General features: G+C 37.4%; 1 protein-coding gene across 5 annotated transcripts in view; it reads left to right on the top strand.

Annotated features, from left to right (window-relative positions):
* Nucleotides 1-4,410: 4,410 nt before the first annotated feature.
* Nucleotides 4,411-21,736, top strand: part of NPAS3 (neuronal PAS domain protein 3) — a gene marked incomplete at both ends in the record, with an annotated part of 788,541 nt that continues 771,215 nt past the window's right edge. For all 5 annotated transcript variants that reach the window (XM_081337596.1, XM_081337595.1, XM_081337594.1 and 2 more), the window contains one exon: nucleotides 4,411-4,460. In XM_081337596.1, the coding sequence (XP_081193722.1) occupies nucleotides 4,411-4,460 (50 nt within the window). The remainder of the gene's footprint in view (nucleotides 4,461-21,736) is intronic.

Genomic DNA, 21,736 nt, shown 5'->3' with positions numbered 1-21,736 from the left:
TCTCTCCCTTCCCCCCACCTTGCCAGTTTGATTGTGGCCCACTAAGCTGTGGTCAGCAGTGTTTCTGAGAAACGGAAAAGTCCTCTCGGACTCCGCGTGGTTGGGGCGGAGTAGAAGGGAGGGGTGAGAGAGGCAAGATTTGCTCCCCATCATTTTCACAGCCGCGTTAAAGTAATTGCGGCCCACCCCCCACCCCTCACCGTCCCTTCGCCCCTCGGATTCCGGGTTTAGATTACCCAGAGAATTTCCCTTTCCCGATTTTGCCTCTCTCTCTCTCTTCCTTTTTTTTTTTTGCAGCGTTCCAGTTCCGCGCTTCTCTTCAAATCCTGGCGCGTTGTATGTTTGCAAATTGGTAAAATACCTTCTCTGTTCCTCCGCTTCACTTTAAGTCCCCCCCCCAACTCATTCTCAGCCCAGCCGCTCACATCAAAGCGCTGTGCCTCCCTCCCAGTGGCCGCTGTTCACTAATGGGATTGCAGTGTGGCTGGTTCTGCTGCTGCAGCCGCCGGAGGGAGAGGAGCTCCTGTACCTCTTCGCCGACACTCGCTGGGTGCTGAGCCGCGGGAATGATCCGGATCTTCCCGGATTTCAGCGTGCAGGTGACTGCAGCTGCGGCCGGGGGAGTGCCAGCCGGCCCGGGCGTGGGGAGAGCCAGTACCGCAGCTAACGGGAATCCGCAAAACGTCCAGGGCATTACTTCCTACCAACAACGGTGAGTACATTAGCTAGAGAGGTGTGTTGATCTTTTGGACTATTTATGTCCGTGTGCGCGTTATGTGTTGTTATCTTTTTCTTTTAAAAAAACAACAACAACAACCCGAAATCTTAATGTCGAATGCTTTGGGGAATGCGAGTCTTCATCCAAAAGGGTGTTTTAAAAGCCGTGAACACACACGTTAGAGCTGCTTGATCTCGGAAACAACAATAGGGAAGGGAAAAGTAAGATAGCCGCCTGCTCAAAGGCTGACTACCTTTTTTTTGCTGCTGCAAAGTTTTGGGATCCTATCTGTTTCTCCTTCCTAAGTAGGAATTTCTCAATGTCATTGGCTTGTGCAAACCCCACAGCATGGCAGCTAAGAGGTATAATTGATCACGCTATTGTGATTGATGATTTATTTTCAATTGAGCACGATAGTTTTCACTTGGCACTTCACCCTTGCAGTTACACATTTGTATTACCAGGGTATTAGCATGTCACCTGTTACTACAAGGAAATCTAGCAGGAAATTTTAAGTGACTTAACACTTTTGGAGTATTCATCAGAAATGCATTTTAATGCAAATGCTGGAGTCTCACAGCCAGCTTCTTTAAATTGCAGTTTTATACATCTGTCCAAATAAGTCCCTTTGAACTTTGCTTTTTTGAACACATATTATAGATATATTAGGAAGGACCTAACATTAAGTTAGCCAAGCCATAGTGCCCAAGATTTTCTTTTCTTTTTAAAATTTACTTTCCCTATCATTACTTTGTAGAAGAGTTCCAGCACCAACATAGTGTGCAATTATTTGGCATTTTGTTTTTCCAAAAGTAGAATATTTTCTTTGTTTTTCTTTATTTGATTCTGCTTCACACATCATTTTTTTCTTTTTCATGTTCTCCAAATTCCTCCAGACAGGTTATCTATCTTATGAAACAAAATATGTACTTACACAAAAATAAACCAATACTTTCAAATTGAAATTTTCACTAGATAAGGAACTTTTGGAGACCATATTTTTCTATTTAATCCAGTCAGGCTGGAACTGTTTGCCTGAATGAGAAAATTCAAGCAAACATGAGGATAAAATTTGGTGGGGGGGGGACATGGTTTGGTTTAGTAAACTTTTCAAGCAATGTACGCTCCTTTGCTTTATGCACTTTTGAGATAGTGTGAAAATCATGAAGTTATTTCAGGAGACAGCAGAGGACTCTTATAGCTGATGAAGATTTGGAATTGAAGACCAGTGCTATTTTAAATAAACATACAAAATCTTTCTAAGGATCTACAATGGATGTAAAGAGTAAAGTTAATGTAGTGCTGTCTATTCTCTGTTTTGGGACTCTATTGTAACAGGTTTCTTAAATTACCAGGGGAAATTGATGAGTTAGTTGCCACCTTATGCTTTCCAGATAATTTGGGGAGGAGAGCAGAAAGACGGAAAGTCAAGGCTCAAATGTTAAAACTTTTACAAAAATAAAAAATAGCTCAGATTTTGTCCTATAGAAAAAAGTATATGGAACAGTTCTCAGTATTTTAATTAGGATATACAAAATTGGAGTAATAAGTATATATTTGAAAAATTGGCAACATAAGTATTAAATATAATGCCCTCTAACCTGTAGCTATTTATCATAATAAAGATAACATATGTATACTGTTGTGAGAAGGAGCATTTTACTCAGTGGATTCTACTACCAGCTTAATTGAAACATAATTGCAAGTTTAGTTTTCTTAGTATACTTTTTTTTACAATCAATATATGCCATATTTGCTTCCTTATTTTTAAGATGCATAGGAAATTGTGTTTCCCCAAAACTATGGACACCTAAGAGTAAGACAATTTTCTTCTTAATCCATTAAAAAAACCACTTCCATGTTTTGCCATACAGTTAAGTAAAACAGAAGGATTTTGCTAGTCCTTCACTCACTGGATAAACCAGATGACACCTGTTAAACTTAATTGTTTTGAGCACGTGGAGAAAACGGGGCTTTACAGCCCTGTCAGCTTTAAAGGAATTTCCCCTGGATAAAAACTCGGGACTCCCTATTTTATAAGAATTACTTCTTTTCATTTGAGTGTAGATCCTTATGACTGAATCATTTCTTGCGTGCTAAATCAGAAGGCAGTTCTTAGAAGCACAGAAATTGCTGTAAGGTTCTGCATTGAAGCTTCTTAGATCGGCTGTATCTGCTATTCGGAGCCCTGAGGGACTTAAGGCAGGTCAAATTATCTGCCTCCAGTGGCAGAGATCATATTTTTGGGGTCACTGACTGCGCCCTCCAGCTAAACTTTCCGCATTTGCAAAGTCCTTATGCAGCTATTCGCATACCTACGCACGCGTGCATCTGTTGCATTCCGCTTAACTTTTATCAAAATTCCGCTTCAGCACCTCTTGTTCCCTCCTCCCCACGAAGCGACTGAGTAAATTAGTGATACGGAGCAACTTTTTAAGATGAATCAAGTCATATTCGTAGGAAAACGTTTGAAATTGGACCCTTTTTTTAAAAAAATAATAAAACCGGTTTTTTTCCTGTGACATCCTGAAAAGCTACTCTGTCCGTCCCCACCTGTTATATCCGAAATTTCTTCATTAACTTATGATCCGGCACAGTGAGAGTCTGTAAGAACAAAATGAACTTTCTCCAACAGGGTGAGCTATCGATATGCCAGAAGAAATACGGTAGTAATACGTCCCGATGATAGAATTCTACACCCATTTTTGCGCAGTCACACGTCCACTCAGTTGTATACGGTAGTTGGACGAAGGACAAGAGTCAGACGCATGTGCAGCTCGTGCAGCTGAAGGATGTCGCTCCTCTTCCATAGAGACACATAGGTTGTGTACATAAAGACATGCACGTATGCTAATAGACGCACACGCGCTCAAATCTGTGCACCGGTTGTATATGTACAAACACAAAACCCAACACCTAAAACAAACAAACCGTTCTCCAATTTTGTCTTTTATCCCACGTGCATTCGGGTCTTCCCCGAATATCCGCTGGCTTTTGCCGGAATTTCTCCCAGCAGCGACTGTGTGCCCACGGCTTCCTAGTCTGCCTCCCTCCCCTCTCCCTGTCTGGCTCTGCTACTCCAGAGAAGGAAAGTATGCGAAACTGCAACTGAGTGGCGTTGTTGCGCCGGCAGCGGAGGCTTTCCTGTCCCTTGCACGCCAGAGTCAGAGCGCCGGAGCTGGGGAAGCAGCTGGAAAATGCTCACAAATACTTCCACAGCAGCCAAGCCTGAAGAACGGAGGCTTCTCCCTTCCCTGCTTATGGCTTGGCCTCGCGCTTAAGGCCAGTCCCGCGGGCTCCCTCTCCGTGTGCCTAGTCACACCTGCCGGGCGATGCCAATGGCCGGGCTGCCCACTGGGGCTGCGCGCTTTCTCACTCAGCTGCGGCCGGCCACTCGTCGCCGGGCTTGGTATGTCTTCGGAGGCAGCGGAGCCTAGGCTCTCTCCGCTCCTCGGCTTATGGACGGCTGCGGTCAGAGCAGCGGCGGCGGCGCTAGCTAAGCGAAGCAACCTGCGGCAGGACTGCTGCGCCGGGGAGCGGGAGCCCGCAATGCATTGGCCTCACTACTTTTCCTCATCCTGCCTGTCTTAAGCAGGGCCGCCGCCGCCGCTGCTAGACACAACACCACACAGCAACACAAGGAGGGGGAAAAGTAAGGGAGAGAGGAAAGGGGAAAAAAAAAGCCCAGGAAGATGGCGCCCACCAAGCCAAGCTTTCAGCAGGATCCTTCGAGGCGAGAACGGTAACACTTTCTCTATATTGAACCCGAGGCAGCAGTGCCTGCCTGGGTCTAAGCGCTCCGCCGTTACTGCCGCCGCCGCCGTCGCTCGCCACCTTGGGTCTGGTTTGCTTGGCTTCCATGCCCGGGAAAGGGAAAAGCGGAGGGAGGGGTGGCCACGGACCCGCTCGCGCTGCTGGGTTTCGGGAGTTTCTCGTGGTGCATGCACGTTTCGCGGCTGCTGCCGCCGACAGATCCACAACACTTGCCAGGCTCGCCCCAGTAGCAGCGACAGCAGAAGGGAGCCCGCACCTCCCACCCCACATCGCAGTAGTCGTCGGTGTCTGGCTGAGCGCACGGGGGGGGGGAGGCGGGAGGAGGGGGGAAAGGCGGAATTCCCGGGAGGCAACTTTTCGGCTGGATGGTCTCGACAAATGGGGGAGGGAGGACCACGGCAGGTTGGAGCGGAGCAAAGGGGCGGTAGGGGGTTCGTGAGGAAAACGGCTTTTGCCAGGCCCGGCGTTGCTTAGTGGAGAGAGAGAGTGGTTGGGCTCGTGCAGCTAGGCCGAAAGAGGAGAGGAGCTTGCTGGGACGCCACACAACTGCTGGCGCAAGTTTAGTTCAAGCTAAGCAGCAACTCTTCGGCCTCGTGTGTGTGTGTCCCTCCTCCCCTTCCCCCCTTTTTTTGGAATCGCCCGGGTTTAGTCCTGAACTTACTTATTGCCCGGGAAAAGCTTAGTCATAAGAGTTTGCTTTAAAAGGAAGCCGGGCTAGCGGGGTCATTTTAAGGTTTCCTGCTTTCGTCTTCCCTTCCCGCCATCCCTTGTACTTTTATTGTTGTTCCCGTTCGGTTCTATAGTTAGTGAGATACTTGCAGCTGTCGAGTTACTGTGCATCTTTAGAGAAGGATGCCAGCTGGAAGCCTTGAGGACGAGGCAAATGCTTGCCTGGCCCATTGAAAGTAGCGGAAACCTCTGGAGGAGCCACTGGAAACAATGGAAGTGTGAAGGAATAGCAATTTGAGCTGTGAAAACCTTTTAAAAAAACACGTGGGCTTCTTTACCAAGGCAGTTGAACTTTCTTGCAAAATATTGTCAAATAATTTGAGGTGGGATTTGCCAGGGTTTAATACCTATAGTACCTGATTTGAGAATGATCAGGGTACTTTATGGGTAATTAGAATTATTCCTTCTAGAAGTGGAGTTGGGACTTGGGAAGACTTATGCATTAGGGCCTTTGAGCCAGATAAGATTGAACCTCCTCCGTAGGCCTCCCACTCTGAGAATGGGATCAAAATAGTAGGACATCATAGGAAACAACTGATGATGGTGTATAGCTTGCCTAGAGACTTAAGGAACATGATAGCTGGAGTAGAACATCATTGTAAGGAAGGCTAACAAGTTGCATACTTTAAAAGTTCACCTGATGTTACCAAATGAGGGTCAATTTCATATGAGGAAAAGATCAGTGTGCATATGGTATTTGTCATCCCTTGTGCTCACTTTTAGCATAACTGATTCTATTGAATAACTCTGTTAAGATATAAAATTTCCTATTTCAAAATCTATTTTTAAAAAACATAACATGTCCACGCATTACAGGCTGATAGATTACCAGACTGTACTGTAGCTTTTAAATACTTAAGAGAGTGCAATAATCAGCTTCTAGTGGCATCTCAAAGGGAGTGAATTTAAATTTGCATGTGTCTGTAAGAGAATCCTTATCTGCATGTGTAATCTATAGCGGTAGAGCTGGTATTTTGGATTTGAGCTGATTCAGTTTTCCTTGAGATATCTCAATCCAAATAACTGTTCCACTTTGGATCATCATCCTGTACTTATTGCTTCATTGATGGTATAAACTGTTGCATTTCAGGACTGCCGGTAACATTTGCATAGAGTCAGGTTGGAAATATTGGTAATATTTATAGCATTTAGGAATTAGGTTTGAAGTTACTTTATCACTCCTTTCCTATGAACTTTCAGTGTCTTCCAGTGACTGAAAAGCATGTGTACCTTACCATTCATTATAGAGGAGTGCTCTATCCTGTATGTAAAGCTGTACATCTCAGGGAAAGAAAGCCAATTCATAACTACTGGTATATAGAGTTGTATATTCTTCTTTATAAGCCTAGTACTATGTTAGTAATAAGTATGTTTGCTGGGACAGCTTTAGTAATCTCTGCAGCAGAGGCATATTTGTGTGCCATTTTGGGAATTTTTCTGAGATAGGAATCTTGAAGATAGAATTAATTTCTAGGGGAAACTTCATAGCCTGTGCATGAGTGCTTTCTTTATCACCTGTCTCCATTTGGCATTCGAAGAAGGTAAATCAAAGTGTGCAATTTGTTATTCTGCTTCACTTGAGAGCTGTACTAAATAACACTTGGTCTGAAATTCTGATTGAAGTTGTAGGAGGATATACTGTATTTAATTTAATGCCCTTTAATAACATATTCTTGTTCAGCTCTGATGCTGTCATCTTAAAGGTTGGATCAGAGTAGTTTTATCCTGTGTAGGGAGTGGAATGAGTAATAATTTCAGTGGGGGGTGGGGGTAACTTTAATTCATGAAAGACCAATAACCCAAAGCTTGCCCTGGTGTCTAGATTATTTTATGCCCCAGGCCTAAGTTATTGTCACTGCTTATTGTGCTCCAACTAGTTTATGATGAAATTATACATGAATTATTAGAAGGACTTAAATAAGACATGATGTGTCAAACTGTTGCTGCTTCATAGTGCTTTGAAGAATAGAATTATATTTCAATAGATATATCCTCAGTATTTTATTAATATACACTTTATATCTTAGTATTAATTAAAACTACCTCTTGGCTTGTTTTTTTTAATACTGCAAATTGTTATAGAGATTAAGGCAACAATTTTGTGCACACTTTTTGAATTGAAATGACAGATTTACGTGTGAGCAAATGTAGGATTGTGCATATCTCATTGAAATAAATCTATTACACTTTTAATCAATACAACTAGACTGTAGTTGGTGAGCTAGTCTTAAAATGATGTTTAGTAGCTATAGTTAATTTTCAAATTTTATTTTTTGGGGGGAGGAAAAAGCATAGACTTGAATTTAATGTATTTTTCATGTTAAAAATACATTGTGTTAACAAACAATTTTGAATGTTTTGCAGTTTTATGGATATATCTTAGGAACTCAATCTTATACACAATCACCTGGAAGTAATCACCATTGAATTCAGTGGGGCTCATTTTCAGTAGATATGCATAGGAATGTGCTTTAAATAGACACAAATGTAATGCATAAGATATGTCTGCAGTGATTTGTAAAGCCTATTGCTGTGCTGCTGTTGTAAAGTAAGTGGAACAAAGCTGTTCATTTTTTGGTATTTCTTTCTACAGTATATGCTTAAACACGGCAATGATAAATGATGATATGCATTGTCTAACACTTGCTTTTATATAAATAGCTCCAGAAGATTGCTTAAATGATAATCGAAAATATGAAATAGGGTGGCCTTCATATCACAAGGCCAAGGGTCTACAAATGGAAAAACTGAAATAATGAAATATTTCCAAGGCAACAGACTGTCAACAAGAACAGTAATGCATGGGCATATCATAGAGGTACCAGAGAGGATATTACATCTTATAGCTGTGGAGCTAGGAGTTATAATGACCTTTATTAAACAGAACCTCCCAATTACCACAATATTTCTGATTCCTGATTTATGGATTAGTAGTTGCAGTAATATTAATAGCTTGAAATATTCTTCCATATTTGATTTGTTTTATTCTAGGTTAATGAAATATCTTTTGATGTTCATATCAGAGTGTTAAGTATTTTTCAACAAGTAATGTACTAAATATTTTTTAGTGTTTTGTTCTGTAATTTTCAACCACATGCATGTTTTGCTTAATATATCTTGTAACCAGCATCTCACCTGTTGTGAGTACAATACTGCAAATAGCACATTAGATCCAACACTTAAGCTGTTGCATTGCATCCTGCGTGAAATAGTGAACAAGTCAATATATTTTTGACTTTTCATATGAGAGTGTTATCACAATACGTCTGTTGCACATAATGCTTTACTTCATTAAGCTATATATTTATTTATTTTATTTATTTTAATTCCATTTATATCCCGCCCTTCTCCGAAGACTCAGGGCGGCTTACAAGCTTAGCAGTATAATTAAATTTATTCAAATACTATTACTGTGATGCTGTTTTGTTATTTTGTGTTCATTCATATTTAAGTACAATATATGATCAATATCTTACTAAAAAGTACAGAGTATTGATATCATCAGTAATGTTTTAAATGAGTGGCTTTAAATGGGAAAGGCATTTTTTGAAACACTTGAATTTTTTACAAGTTTCATAAAGAGGCTTGGCAATAATTTTGGTAAGACCCAGTATTTGTTTAAGTGCTTTAGTTGAATATTTTATAAGAGATCCTATGAAGTGTTTAGAGAAGCTCAGTCTTAAAATACAAGCTTTGTTTTTATAAATCATTCTTTAACATACTTGTAGATAGGGTTCAGCTAATTAATTATGGTATATCAGTCACTAGAACTTTTATGTTCTGGGTTTCTGTAAAAAATGTCAGTGTGATGGGGTGGGCTTTTTTAAAAAAAAACATATTTTACATTAAGTTTTTCTGTGATTGCCTTCCAACTTTGTGTAAAAGAATTTGTAGGTCTTTCTGAGTGAGGCACCTTAAGATACCGAGTGCCTGTAAATCGTGATTTGGTAATCGTAATGTATTATAATGCCATATTTGCAGAAGTAAGGACTAATAAGGAAATATATATGAAAACTGTTGCTGATTCCAAAAAATGCTTTTCCTATATAAAAGCCATATGCAATCTTGTTTTTTTTTTTGGGGGGGGGGTTAGTTCTTGCCATCTATCAACTATAGAACAAATTATCTCCTGTGTTCTTTATTTTAACATGGCTTAGAACTGAGGTATTCATTAATGATTTATGCTTGTGTATTATGCTGAAGGATATGCCAGCAGTAGTATCATCTTTAAAATTGCTATACATTCCTTGGGAAAATAAATAAAAATCTTATTTAATAAAAACAGCATTCATTAATTATACACTTTAAATAGGAACAAGCTAACATATTCTACATTTTTCAAAAGGTTAATTTTAAAATTCTTATTTATTGACCCAATTGAATATATATTTAATAGCTTTAATTTGGGTGTTAGAAAAATATAAAGTATTCCCTTAATTTAAAGGGTCTTTGAGCACCTTAATTATGTTACGTAACAAAGGTCATGCTGGTCTCATTTTTACATAGAATCTCATTTATATGATACTAAATCAGTTATTTTCTCAACACAACTAATGATTAGCAATGCCCTGAGGTCTTTCAGAACTAATTCAGAATACTTCTGATTTTTTCCCCTTCAAACATGATGTTGCATAATCGAAATTAAGTATGTTGACCTTCCTCAAATCATTAAATGTTTGCAATATATCCCAGATTAACTGAACTTTGTGTAGTGAAGAAAAGGCTCATACTATACTGTTCTGTCACAGGTTCTGACATGAAAAAGTGGTTGGGTGAGAACTGATAATTGTCTGTGGATTCTTTTCATCTTTCTCTTTGTCAGTTGAGTCGCATGTTCTGTTTTCATCAAATGGTCAGTTTGGTATCAATTTGTGCCTTACTGGATGCATTTGGCTTTAACAACAAGACATACTTTAATGTTGTAGAATAAGTGTGGTTGAGCCTTAGGCTTGTATGTATTTCTTCTCTCTTCTCCAAAATGTCTATGAAGAGACTTCTGTTCTTATCCCATTGCAATCTTCATATCTGAATCTCACTCAGTTTTGGTTAGTATTAACTATTTTACAGAAAACATCACTTCTGATTATGGTTTGATTTGTTTTCTTAATATTAGCTATATACGTTATTCAAGTTCACATGCAGTGTGTCATTGTAGTTTGCTTTAAACGGAAGGAAATTCTTGTCTTCTTAATGGTGTGGTAGATGAGAGATGAGAAAGTACTTGAGCTCTGAATTTATACATAGCTTGTTAAAACCCTAGTTTGGGCTCATATGTGAACAGCTATCTTCTTAATCGAGTACTATTTGAGTATGACCCATCTGACCTTTGTAAATTCATTTGGTTTTTTTAAGAAACAATACATATATATAATCACCTAATTATCTGAATTGGACACAAAATAATTTTGTTATGGTGATTTGACAAATAAGAGAATATTGTATAGTAATATCTAGACCTCTTCAGGTTGGATTGTCTTTTTGCTAGGAGTGGGGTGCCTTAGTTACTTAATAAAACAAAGGGCATCTAATTTTATGCCTCTGATCATAATTAGTCAATATTTATTGATAAATAATAATTGTCATATGAAGAAGCAGAGAATATGATTATTTTGGGGGAGCAATCATCAAAGCTATTTTTTTCATTTATTGGTATATTCTCTTAACACAACTTTTAACTTGGGCATTTCCAATGTTAAGGAGATTGATGAAAGGTAATACAGATGGGAAAATTATGATAATGCAAACCATTGGGAGATATTTCAGCCTCCTGGTTCTATTGCTGTCCTATAAATGGACATGCTTGAACAAAGGAATGGCTAATTCCAGATGGTATGAGTATTTTGATTTTTTTTTCTCTATATATGCTTGATGTGGATAACACTTTATGCACAGAAGCTTGTGCTACATTAGACTTCCTTGTTTGGGCTGAATTCTGGATGTTGAGCATATATTTGGGTGGATTCCAAAATATGAACTTATTCCAAATTCTTGACATATATAATTTGGAGAATTTAACATTAATTTAATTGACATGTTTCTATGTGCGCACGCACACACACACACACACCATCCCACAATCTGGGAGACTTAAAAAATAACACCATAATGAAATACAAAAGGAGCAATATATAACGTAGCGTGAAGTAAGTGGCATATGGAAGCAAACCACAAAAAACACCACCACTAAAAAGGAGATCCCTTTCCCCACACGATCAATTTAGCCTCAATCCTGGGGGTGGGGAGGAGAAAGCAGGTTCTTAAACATTGCCTCAGGAATAGCAAGCTGAGGGCTCTGTAGATCTCTGGGTGGGAAAGTGGCAATGGAAGGCTTACTCCAGGATAAATTACAGATAATTCTCAAGTTATACCCACAATTGAGCTCAATATTTTGTTGCTAAGTGAGACATTTGTTTAGTGAATTTTGTTCCATTTTTTGACCTTCCTTGCCACTGTTGCTAAGTGAATCACTGCAGTTGTTAAGTGAATCTGGCTTTCCCATTGACCTTGCTTGTCAGAAGATCACAAAAGTTGATCATATGACCCTGGGACACTGCGGCCATCATAAATATGAATCAGTTGCTAAGCATCTGAATTTTGATCATGTGACCATGGGGATGCTGTAGTGGTCATAAGTGTGAAAAATGCATGTCATAAGTCACTTTTTCAGTGCCGTTGTAACTTTGAACAGTTGCTAAATGAACTGTTATAAGTCAAGGATTACCCGTTTATAAATTAATAATTTACATCTTATGGAAATAGGTTAAAATTTAAAATACCAGTAACAATTTTACTGGCTGTATGCTGCACAAAATCAAGATCTTGATTTTCACTGAGTTGAGAAAATTAACCTTGAGTTGAACTCGACTTCTGTTAAAGTAACCAAAAGCAACCAGTAGTTTTTGTGGAGCTAATATGACAGTGAGTTGCCATTGGCTTCTTCCTTTTTTTCCTTGTTGAAATTCTACTATTCTATTAAATATTTATTTTATTAAATATCTAAGCACTAATTCAGCCAATCTGTAATTAATTCTTGCATTCAGGTTTGGCCAGATGTGGTACTGCAACTTATAGGTTCTCTGAAATGTAGGTTGGGAAGCCTTGATATGGGTCAATGTGGAAGAGAATGTTGGTGACTTGAGGAAAGTGCCATGAGACTTTGGGGTTTACCAGATTTAACCTAAAGTTGAAACTACTTTTTAACATAGTAAAGTAAACCCAAGTCTGGGTTTCAGGCAATATTTTATTACAGTATTTTAGTTAAACAAGGAAAATTCTCTCCCCCCATCCTGCTGATAAGTGGCAAAGAAGCAGAAATAAATTCATACAGGTGATCCTTGACTAAGGACTGGAATTGAGCCTGGAGTTCTGATTGTAAGTTGCATCACATCACCAGATTTGAAGTTACTACTGGTTTTTAAGATAGTTAAGTTTAGGACAGTTAAATTAACACAGCAGTTGTTAAGTGAAATTTTTTTGCCATTGTGTGGTTTTTTTTGCCAGAAATTGGAAGTAAATGCTGGAAACCAGCAAAGTAAATCATGATCACAGGAATGCAGGACATTGCAAATAGCTGTAAAGATGGGCCAGTTGGCATGAACCCAAAATGTGATCATATGACTGATGTGATCACATGACTGTAACTGTTATAACTCCCAAAATGGGTCTAAGTAGCTCTGGGGAGGTTTGTTATAACTGAACAATTGTTAAGCGATTGGTTGTAAGACAAGGACTACAAGTCTCAACATTTGTTAAGAGATGAGATTCTCAAAGAAGGGTAGGAATTTTAAAGTAACAAAGGCAAACTATGAAGCCATGCATGGGCATGGTGTAAGCAAGGATGAATTGCAAAAATAGGTTCAGAAAAGTATAGTGAATGGAGTTGATACATTCTAGATTTAACTATATTTCTTATCCTTTGCGTTTCAATTCTTTGACTTACTGTGTTTAACTCTTTTGTTGCTGTGTGTATAATATTGCTTACCTTCAAGATAGCATGATCTTCAAGAATAAATGCAGACTAAAGTCATATGTATAGAAGGGTCTGACTGTTGCACTTTAAATTATTTTTACATCTTCTGTACAACTTATAAAATCTCTAGTATAGCTATTCAGTCTTCTGGAATACAACAAGATGTGTATGAGAGGGGGATAACAGGACAAAGAACCAAACCCAACATAGATGTATGTTCTCCTGTTTGATAGTCACAATTGGTTGCAGTTCTGTTTATAAAGAGGCAGGTTTCACTGCTGAAATCAAAACATTAAAACATTGCTGGCCTTTGGCCATAATAAAGAATTCATTCAATCGTTCAATATATTAGCTAGAGCTGAAAATACATAGTAGAATAAGTTGATACAAAAGTAAATTGTGTTTCTGCATTGTATTAGTTATTTTCTTTTTCAAAATGAAAAAAGAATTGTAATATCAAGATATCCATGTTGAAACAAACAGAATTAACCTGGATAATGTCCATTCCTTTAGGAAATGATAGTATTTCATTATGTTGCTTTGGTGTCTGTGGCCACTAGAATAGTCTCTTATTAATCAAATGACAATAGTCTGGTTTAGAAATATAGAATCAGGGGGCTGGAAAGGACCTTGTAGGTCTTCCAGTCCAAAACAGGAGCCCTTATACTGCCCAAAACAGGAGTCTTTATACCATCCTAGACAAATAGATGTCCAATCTTTTCTTGAAAACCTCTAGTAGTGGAGCACCCACAATTCTGGAAGGTAAATCAACACCCTCTTCTCTGTGACCTTCAAGTGTAGGTAGTCCTTGACTTACAACAGTTCACTTAATGACTGTTCAAACTTACAATGGCACTGAAAAAAGTTACTTATGACAATTTTTCACACTTATGACCATTGCAGCGTCCCCATGGTCACTTGATTTACATTTGGGTGCTTTATAACTGGTTCATATTTATGACAGTCATGTGATCACCTTTTGCAAACTTCTGACAAGCAAAGACAATGGGGAAACCAGATTCACTTAACAACTGTGTTACTAATTTAACAACTTTGATCCACTTAACAAATGTGACAAGGAAAGTTGTAAAATGGGGTTAAACTCACTTAACAAATTTCCCACTTAACAACATAAAATTTGGGCTCAGTTGTGGTTGTAAGTTGAGGACTACTTGTATTGGAAGACTGCTATCATGTCCCCTGAGCCTTCTCTTGAATAGACTAAACATACCTCATTCCCTTAGAAATTTATCATATGATTAAAAAGTTCATCTCTTAGCAAAAATATGCCCCTTAATAAGAGGCTATACAGTAGAGGAGAATCTCACTTCCTACCAAGATCTACAGAAGATTTATTCTAGAGATTCTTCTGTTTCTGTATGTAAATATCTGCTGATTATATTGTACAGGGAGTGCAGAATTATTAGGCAAGTTGTATTTTTGAGGATTAATTTTATTATTGAACAACAACCATGTTCTCAATGAACCCAAAAAACTCATTAATATCAAAGCTGAATATTTTTGGAAGTAGTTTTTAGTTTGTTTTTAGTTATAGCTATTTTAGGGGGATATCTGTGTGTGCAGGTGACTATTACTGTGCATAATTATTAGGCAACTTAACAAAAAACAAATATATACCCATTTCAATTATTTATTTTTACCAGTGAAACCAATATAACATCTCAACATTCACAAATATACATTTCTGTCATTCAAAAACATAACAAAAACAAATCAGTGACCAATATAGCCACCTTTCTTTGCAAGGACACTCAAAAGCCTGCCATCCATGGATTCTGTCAGTGTTTTGATCTGTTCACCATCAACATTGCGTGCAGCAGCAACCACAGCCTCCCAGACACTGTTCAGAGAGGTGTACTGTTTTCCCTCCTTGTAAATCTCACATTTGATGATGGACCACAGGTTCTCAATGGGGTTCAGATCAGGTGAACAAGGAGGCCATGTCATTAGATTTCCTTCTTTTATACCCTTTCTTGCCAGCCACGCTGTGGAGTACTTGGACGCGTGTGATGGAGCATTGTCCTGCATGAAAATCATGTTTTTCTTGAAGGATGCAGACTTCTTCCTGTACCACTGCTTGAAGAAGGTGTCTTCCAGAAACTGGCAGTAGGACTGGGAGTTGAGCTTGACTCCATCCTCAACCCGAAAAGGCCCCACAAGCTCATCTTTGATGATACCAGCCCAAACCAGTACTCCACCTCCACCTTGCTGGCGTCTGAGTCGGACTGGAGCTCTCTGCCCTTTACCAATCCAGCCACGGGCCCATCCATCTGGCCCATCAAGACTCACTCTCATTTCATCAGTCCATAAAACCTTAGAAAAATCAGTCTTGAGATATTTCTTGGCCCAGTCTTGACGTTTCAGCTTGTGTGTCTTGTTCAGTGGTGGTCGTCTTTCAGCCTTTCTTACCTTGGCCATGTCTCTGAGTATTGCACACCTTGTGCTTTTGGGCACTCCAGTGATGTTGCAGCTCTGAAATATGGCCAAACTGGTGGCAAGTGGCATCTTGGCAGCTGCACGCTTGACTTTTCTCAGTTCATGGGCAGTTATTTTGCGCCTTGGTTTCTCCACACGCTTCTTGCGACCCTGTTGACTATTTTGAATGAAACGCTTGATTGTTCGATGATCACGCTTCAGAAGCTTTGCAATTTTAAGAGTGCTGCATCCCTCTGCAAGATATCTCACTATTTTTGACTTTTCTGAGCCTGTCAAGTCCTTCTTTTGACCCATTTTGCCAAAGGAAAGGAAGTTGCCTAATAATTATGCACACCTGATACAGGGTGTTGATGTCATTAGACCACACCCCTTCTCATTACAGAGATGCACATCACCTAATATGCTTAATTGGTAGTAGGCTTTCGAGCCTATACAGCTTGGAGTAAGACAACATGCATAAAGAGGATGATGTGGTCAAAATACTCATTTGCCTAATAATTCTGCACTCCCTGTATTTGTGCCCATTTTAGATAAGTTTATTTTTTACTGATCTTAGATTTGGCAAATTTGAAAATTTATTTTGGCCTTACATGGACAGAGACTTGGGAAATATATGAAATGAAATATAACTTCCCTGGTGCAGTAATTTGCAGTTGACTTACGGGGAAACTGCTTTTCTATTACTTACTCCACTCTCTCCTTATTTAGCAACCATGTTCTGTTCTAACTATTTGGTTATTAAGCGACACGGTTGTTAAGTGAATACATGACAGAAAAGCATTGCAAAGATCACTGGTTGCTGTCATCTCATTCAGATAAAGTCCTCTTTTATAACGTCTTATGCCTGACAGTTATTTTTATTTTATCTTTCTCCCCTCTCAGGTTGGCAAAATTGCTTAAATAAGCTATTTCTTTCTGACCTGCTTTTCTCTTCAGTGCAGGACCTAAAAAGTGCTAACCAGAAGTTAACAAGCTCAGCTCTGTGACTTTAATTAATTGATTAGAACTTTCAGCAGGCTGCTGCCTGAAACTGACCAGACCTTAATCAGTTGCACACTGAAGATATTTGTTGTCAGATACATTAAATTTGGTTGTAAATGTGTGCATTGATTGGAAAATTAATTTTTTATTACTGTTTATTACTGTATTTGTAAATGATCCTAGTAGCCACTAAACAAGAAGTGAGATTTGCCCCATTTTACAACCTTTTTTTGCCACAGTTGTTTAGTGAGTCACTGCATTTGTTAAGTTAGTAACGTGATTGTTAAGTGAATCTGGCTTCTCCATTGACTTTGCTTGTCAGAAGGTCGCAAATGTTTATCACATGACCCTGCAATTGTTAAAAATATGAACCAGTTGCCGAGCATCCATATTTTGATCATGTGACCATGGTGATGCTGCAATGTTTGTATGAAAAATGGTCATAAGTCGCTTTTTTCAATGCCGCTGTAACTTTGAACTTTAAACAAATGGTTGTAAGTCGAAGACTACCTGTATTGATAGGGTTTTTTTTAATACCATTCAGTTTTGAAAGACGGTATTCACACAATACATACCATGAAAACATGCAGTGGAATAAAGGTTAGCAGAGAAGCCATATAACCAGACATTTATCAATTAGCAAGATGATATAGCATTGTAAATTTTCCAAGCCAATGCATGCATCCTGCAGTATTGTATTTGAAAATGTAGGAAAGTGCCTTTTTTTCAGAGGGGCTCTAGATTATGATAATGGTGATTACAAGCTAGAAATTAATATGATAATCTTTTCCCTGGCAAGTCCAGTCCCAGGTCAGTGCTTTTCTATAACGGTGGCTGAGGAGCAATAATAGGGGTGTATACTGGGTACATTAGCTCTGCAATTGAGAACTGGAAGTAATGATAATATCAGATGCATGGGCTGTGGAAAAAATACCTTGTGCGAGGTTATCCATGGAATAAGACAGATTTTTTTTAAAAAGTGGTTTTGAAATGCTGCTAACTAATTGTGATTTGCAGGGAGATAGCTGTACCTTGGTTGTTCACCTTTAGCCAGGCAATGGCTAATAGGTTTAAAGAAGTAAAACAACACTGATTCTGCACTTTATTCAAATTAGTGGTTTTTGCTACCTCATTTCTTACTTTTGATGATTTTTGATAAACTACATTATGGATTAATGCTCATTTTATTTCAAATAACCTAGTTCATTGTAAAATTACCCATTTCAGTTAGGGTACTATATAGACATTCTGTTAATTTATTTTTTGGAGTAAAAATAATTCTCTACCTAAAAAACAACTTTGCAGCCCTGTTGAATGAAAAACAGGATATTCAAACACTTGTAGGTAATAGACTTTATAGGTCAAGGTGTAGGGTCAATGCCAAAGGCTGAACAACTGAATCTTTACAATGTTGGATGTAAAGATAAAAACGGACTTTTGTAGAATGTGTTGTTTATCCCTTCACCTTTATAATAGCACATAGTCGCTGATCCTATTTGTGAAAAAATATAACCGAATACCAAGTTGACTGTTATCCTTCAGTTTTGTATAAACCAGTGGTTCACATAGAGATTCAGAAAACCTTGCTTGGTAGAAAACAAAAGAATTACTCATAAACTTGATGAATGGTTAATCACACATTTTTTTCATCATTTTCTATATTTAATAAAGCATAAATTTTCATGTAAGTCTAGATTATTATGTTTCTTCTGCATTTTGGTTGACTTAGTGAATAATTGATTATATTAAAACACCTGCATTTGAAGTTTAAAAGACTACATTAAAATATTAATTAGATGCTAATTTTAATATTGGCATTTTTTATGATTATTGCTTGGCAAACATGTTTTTATATTGTAAGTTAACATGGGTGTGTAAATATGCCACTAAATTTCTATAGTTATTAAAATTAATGGTTAAAGTGCTTGAATGAAAAAGGTAAAAACATAAGAATACAGAAAAATAAAATAAATTTTTGAGGATAATCCTTTTCCCTTTTATATATTAACTGCTTCCTTAAGCATTTTTTTTTCAGTTTCAAACTTCTAGTTTGTAATCGAGAGTCTCATGGGATTCAGATGTACATGTGTGCAGAGGCTTTCTGAACTGCATGTGTGCAAAACTATGCAAACACTGTGGATAAAGCCAGTGGAATTTGATTAACATGCACAGTGCAAAGAAAGGGATGCTGAAAATGGTCTAAGATATGCTATTGCAGAAGTTTAAAGATATGCTGAATCTCCATCTCTGATGTTGGCAGAAAATCCACAGTTAAAAGGAGAGATAAAAGTTACCTTCCAGCTGCTCCAGGTAACAAGAAGTGCAGATACTAAGTCTTTCAGCCGTTCCTGAAGTTGTTATGTATGATTTCCTTGCACTTAAATTTTTAAAAAATCTTCCCAGGAAAAGAAAAAACAACCATCACTATATTGTTCTTCTTACAGAAACCTCTCTAAAGTTATCTATATAAACAGAAAGGTGACTTATTCCTTCAATAATAAATAAATATAAGATCAAGCATTCTTTTTCATAAGATAGGACATGGGCCCCATAGATTTTCCTGTAGTAATATTATTATCTCTCTCAACAGAAATGTAAGCACCAACAAAACTTTTAGAGTTAACTATTTTCTCAGCCATTTCCAGATTATTATTGATGCTTACTCAATCCAATACAAAATTTAGATTGTGCAGCTTATTCTCATCACTAAAATTGTATATTACATCATTGAAATGCATAGCTGTGGTCTGTTCCATCTTTTGCAATCTAGTCCTATCCAGATACTATCCAGCAAAACTACAAATTGCTCAATTCTTAGCCAATATGGTCAAGTACATCTGATATCTTGAAGCTGTGCTGTTGAAAGTATGCACCATGTACCTTTGCTTAGTTCCTGTTTCTATTACTATTACCATAGTTATTAGCATTTCTGCTGCATATGGATAAAGGCGACACACACACACACTCACTCACACGGACACACAATCCAAATACATAGAATGTTACTTTCATAAAATGGCCAAATCATTTAAATTCCTATAACTTTGCAATTTCCTAACTCTGTAACAAATAATGGTTTGTAGGTTGTCATATTCTAGGCTGAAATTTTCTAAATTGCATGATGGAAAAATAATATTTGCAAAGAAGTAGGTTCAAATGAAATAATAAAAAGATATATCTTAAAGTCTAAATTGAGTCCATTTATAATTGATCAGCATGTATATCTCTGGAATATATTTTTAAAGCTTCACACTCAGCCAGAGAGTGTATCTAGATCTAGCTCTATAAGTATTTTATGTCTACACAGTTTTTTGAAAGAGGCACTCATGTAGGATGTAGGAGAATGAAGCATCCTTGTATTTTTTTTTCCAAGGCTTGTGTATTTTCCTTGGTCATCTTTCAAAGGAGTTTCAGAGCCCTACTACTGCTTGCTGGATCAGGAGTTAAGAAACTCAGTGTATGCTTTGATGCACAGTGAAGTCTGCATTGCAATTCTCTCGGATGGTTACACTTCCAAAGTTGTAACCACATCTGGTATAATTAGTCATGTGCATTTTAGCCATGAATGATTAGAATCAGCTGAAAACATTTCCTCCGTATACCTGTGATTTTACAGTTTCCAGCCAGATAGACTATAGATCACTTACCAAGTTTAAAACTTCAGTTAATAATACTTAACCAGTGACTATTGTCAACAGTACCAAGTTTCCAAATAATTATTTAATAAATTTAATCAATAAATTCCCTAAGCATTTGATAACATTTTAAGTTTTTTGAATACATTCTAGAGAATACATTACAATTTTTTTATAATAGAAGCTTTTAAATATTGCTGATTGTGTTAATTATATAAATGGTTAAAATATAACCATTTTAGCTTGAAAATAAATGTAGTGGCATTAATTGTAAAACACATGCTTTAAAAGAGAAACCAGCAGTTTTAAAGTATTGTACTACATAATCTGCAAATAAAGCATTCCATGCATTAAATGTGTTATTTTGCTTGAAGAAAAGAAACATAATCCCTTCTCTGTCATTAATTATGTCTACAGTCTTTGGCACAACTATTTAGGTATATTGAACTAAGTTGGATTTACTCTGAAGAAAACATGCATACTATTGAGCTGTATGTGTCTTATTTTCTAGTTCAATTAATTTTAAACACATGCAGTGAATTTATATGGGATTTCTTTTTTTGGCTGATGGTTTTAAGGAAAAATAAGCTCATCATTTTTGCAGGTTGCTATTGTTCTGTGTAAATGTAATTTGTTAATCCTCTGAAATTTGTCATAGATAAATTTGCTTGGATTATCTTGTCACTATCGTATCTGCATTCTTTTGTTCATTGCTTATTCATAATTTAACAATCTGGCAGTGAGCCTTTTTGGGATACTCACAAAAGATATATGACCTGTACCAGCTGCTGCTCTAACCTGCAGAATGCTCAGCAAGACATTAGAATATGTGAGGATTCCTCTACTGATTAAACTGCTCTTCATTTGAACAGTATGCTGATAAGAATCTCAGGAATTTCTGTGAATAGCTCCGCCCCTCCTTACAATTAATTTAGAAAAATTTGCTACAAGTGAAAGTGAAATAATATAGTATTTGAATTGTTTTCCTGATTAGAAGAATGATATTGACTGTACCTTGATGCTTTCTTTACCTTCAAATATAGTATGATAGTTATCAGAGAATTTTACTTCTTTAATCTTACTGCTGCCTGTGTAATTGTGCATTTTAATGTATGACTACTCAGTAGTGTACATTGAAAAATTATATAGAAAGTTACTTGAAATGTAAACACATGTCCTTTTGATTTTAGAATTTACATTTTCTTAAATTTAATTTCTTATTTTCTAATGCTTGCAGTTTTTGTTTTACTGTGTTCTTGCACATGATTGTAGTTAAAAATGTACAATTAGAGTTTAACATCATGACTAATATATGTTCGCATGATTCAGCCATCCATAAAGTATCTTGTTTATAGGATTCTGCACGTGGTTCCTCAAAACATTATTCCCCAAATGCATGACATTTTAGATATTTGTTCAATGTGAAATTTTGTTTTTTTGTAAAACTATTTCACTGTGGAATTCTAGACTAGA

The sequence above is a fragment of the Vipera berus genome, assembly GCF_964194415.1.
Source record: "Vipera berus genome assembly, chromosome: 1".
NCBI classification, from domain to species: domain Eukaryota; kingdom Metazoa; phylum Chordata; class Lepidosauria; order Squamata; family Viperidae; genus Vipera; species Vipera berus.
The sequence above is the reverse complement of the archived record's forward strand: the minus strand, read 5'-3'. Positions and strand labels throughout refer to the sequence as shown.